This window comes from Bombyx mori, chromosome 4, assembly GCF_030269925.1.
Source record: "Bombyx mori chromosome 4, ASM3026992v2".
NCBI lineage: Eukaryota > Metazoa > Arthropoda > Insecta > Lepidoptera > Bombycidae > Bombyx > Bombyx mori.
Genome location: NC_085110.1, coordinates 9,323,297 through 9,325,532, shown reverse-complemented (window position 1 = coordinate 9,325,532; position 2,236 = coordinate 9,323,297). Strand labels below are relative to the sequence as shown.

Here is a 2,236-nt window from a genome sequence, read left to right as displayed (position 1 = left end):
AAAAATCGTGAATGTGTCTGATTGGGTATTTGTCTGGCACTGTTCTGGCGTTCAACATCCGATAGTCCCCACAAGGTCGCCATCCATTGTCCTTCTTGGGGGCCAAATGCAACGGAGATGACCATGGTGATTTTGAGGGTCTGGCTGTGCCATTACGCAGCATCGCATCAAACTCCTCTTTTGCAATTTTTTGTTTGTTGGGGGCCAGCCTACGCGGTGTACATGAAACTGGTGGCCCAGGTGTAGTATTTATGTAATGTAACGTATTATGTGTTGGTGTGCGATGAATACCTGAAGGACGGGTGATGTCAGGATACTCTCTTAGTATGTGATGGTATGTGCTGTCACCAATGAGTACCTTTACCGAAGAAACAACATCAGACGGGCAGGCAGGAGAAGCCGGGGCCGCGAGTGTTGTATTATTGTCCATAAGACGGTGGTTCCTGCAATCAACAATTAAATTGTAAAACGACAAGAAATCTACACCTATTATTGCCTTTGTGACGTCAGCGACTATAAATTGCCAGGTGAAGTCACGGCGTAGTCCTAAGTTTAAAATTAAATTTTTGTAACCATATGTACAAATGGGCGTTCCGTTTGCTGCACATAATTGGTAGCTGGTCTTCTGCCGGCGTTCGGGCAATGCCGACCGAGGAAAAACACAGAGGTCGCTACCTGTATCGACCAGAAACTGCGTCTTTGATGTTCGATCGGTAACGAACAAGCGACCAGCGCTCGGGCAATCATCGGTCGCCATTATTGATTGCCCCTTGCATTTCCCGCTGTGTGATGGTCACATGGTCTGATGCATTTTTTAGCTTCCTCCCCGAATTTGTGGTGGTACCAACATAGAGGGTACCGTCGGTAATTGGATTGTGATCTTGTGGAGCTCGAACGATTACGCGTACGGCTGTCGAAGCGTCGCCTGGGTCGAGACATTCGTTCCATTCTTCCAGTTAGCTTTTCCACCTGCCTGGTCAGCGCGGCAATCTGGAGGGCCATACCGTCACTAGAAGTCCCCGATGATGCTGTGACGACGGATGTCGATGCAATTTGCGAGCCGACTACGTCGTGAACTCTGTCGGCTAGTTCCGTAAGTTCATCCATATCGGCCTTGGTCTGTGACGCGATGATGGCTTGCGTACTGTTGGGCAGGCGACTTGTCCAAATTGTGCGCAGAAACTCCTCCGGAACCCCAGGTCCAGCCAAATTAAGGAGGTGGCGGTAGAACTGCGACGGTTTTCTGTCCCCAAGCTCTTCATGCATAAGAAGCTGCTTCACCTTTTTCTCACGTGATGCTGACAGCCTCTTTATGAGTTCAGTTTTCAATTTTTCATATTTTTCTTCCGTGGGTGGGTAGCAAATTATATCTTCGACCTCGCTTGCAAATTGTGGATCCAGGTTGCCTGTGACGTAGTAAAACTTTGTCTCGTCCGTCTTGATGTTTGCTAAAGCAAACTGTGCTTCCATCTGGGAGAACCAAAGTGAGGGTTTCTCGGCGTAAAATGGGGGTATCCGCACGCCCACACGATAAGTTTCTGGAACATCACCACGATTCTGTTCCGCAGACACAACTTGTTTTTTGGATACACTCATTTCCGTGTTCTGACGGGGTCACCAATGTGGTTTTAGGAAGCGTAGGGTGTTAAAACTGAATAATAGTTCCCACAGGTTTATACAGTTTATTTGTTATTTTAACACAATAATAGTCAACACCACAAGAAGGAGTATAAGCACACGAGAAAGCAACAAAGCTGAAGTTAGATAGAAAATTATAGCTAATCGGAAGCAGCGTTATTCAGAGACATATACGTCGCGCGTGTCCGTAGTGGCGAGCCAACTGATCGAACTGAACGGCCGGCAGCGGAGCCGCTCCATCGGGCCGCGGGCGCCGAGGATGCGTAGCCACCACTATATATATATAAAATTTAACTGCTTGTCCGGAAATAATATTATTTAATTTAACATAAAATATATTTTAGACTAAATACAATAACACTATACAATAAAATAAACTTAAAGCTATACAAAATATATACACGCCACACTACCAAGAATTTTAAGTTATATCAAAGTACGCACCTTTTTATGATGCGTAAGCTGGATTGCACGAGAGGTAGGAAACAGAATATAGTCTGTGACACGGAATCTTTTTACCGCCGAAAATTTAAAACGTAAAAATAATTTAAAATGTGTTTAATAACTAATATAATATAATATAATTACTTAGAATTGT

The 2,236-nt window shown here is 44.8% G+C and overlaps 1 protein-coding gene across 1 annotated transcript; it reads right to left on the bottom strand.

The window, feature by feature from the left end:
- Positions 1-756: 756 nt before the first annotated feature.
- LOC134201858 (uncharacterized) lies at positions 757-1,596 on the bottom strand. The gene has a single exon (XM_062677111.1). It carries the CDS (start codon positions 1,594-1,596, stop codon positions 757-759), a length of 840 nt encoding a protein of 279 aa, XP_062533095.1.
- Between the last annotated feature and the right edge of the window lie 640 nt (positions 1,597-2,236).

Excerpts from the sequence above, each read along its gene's own strand:
- LOC134201858 (XM_062677111.1), bottom strand. The coding sequence starts at position 1,596 with ATGAGTGTATCCAAAAAACAAGTTGTGTCTGCGGAACAGAATCGTGGT.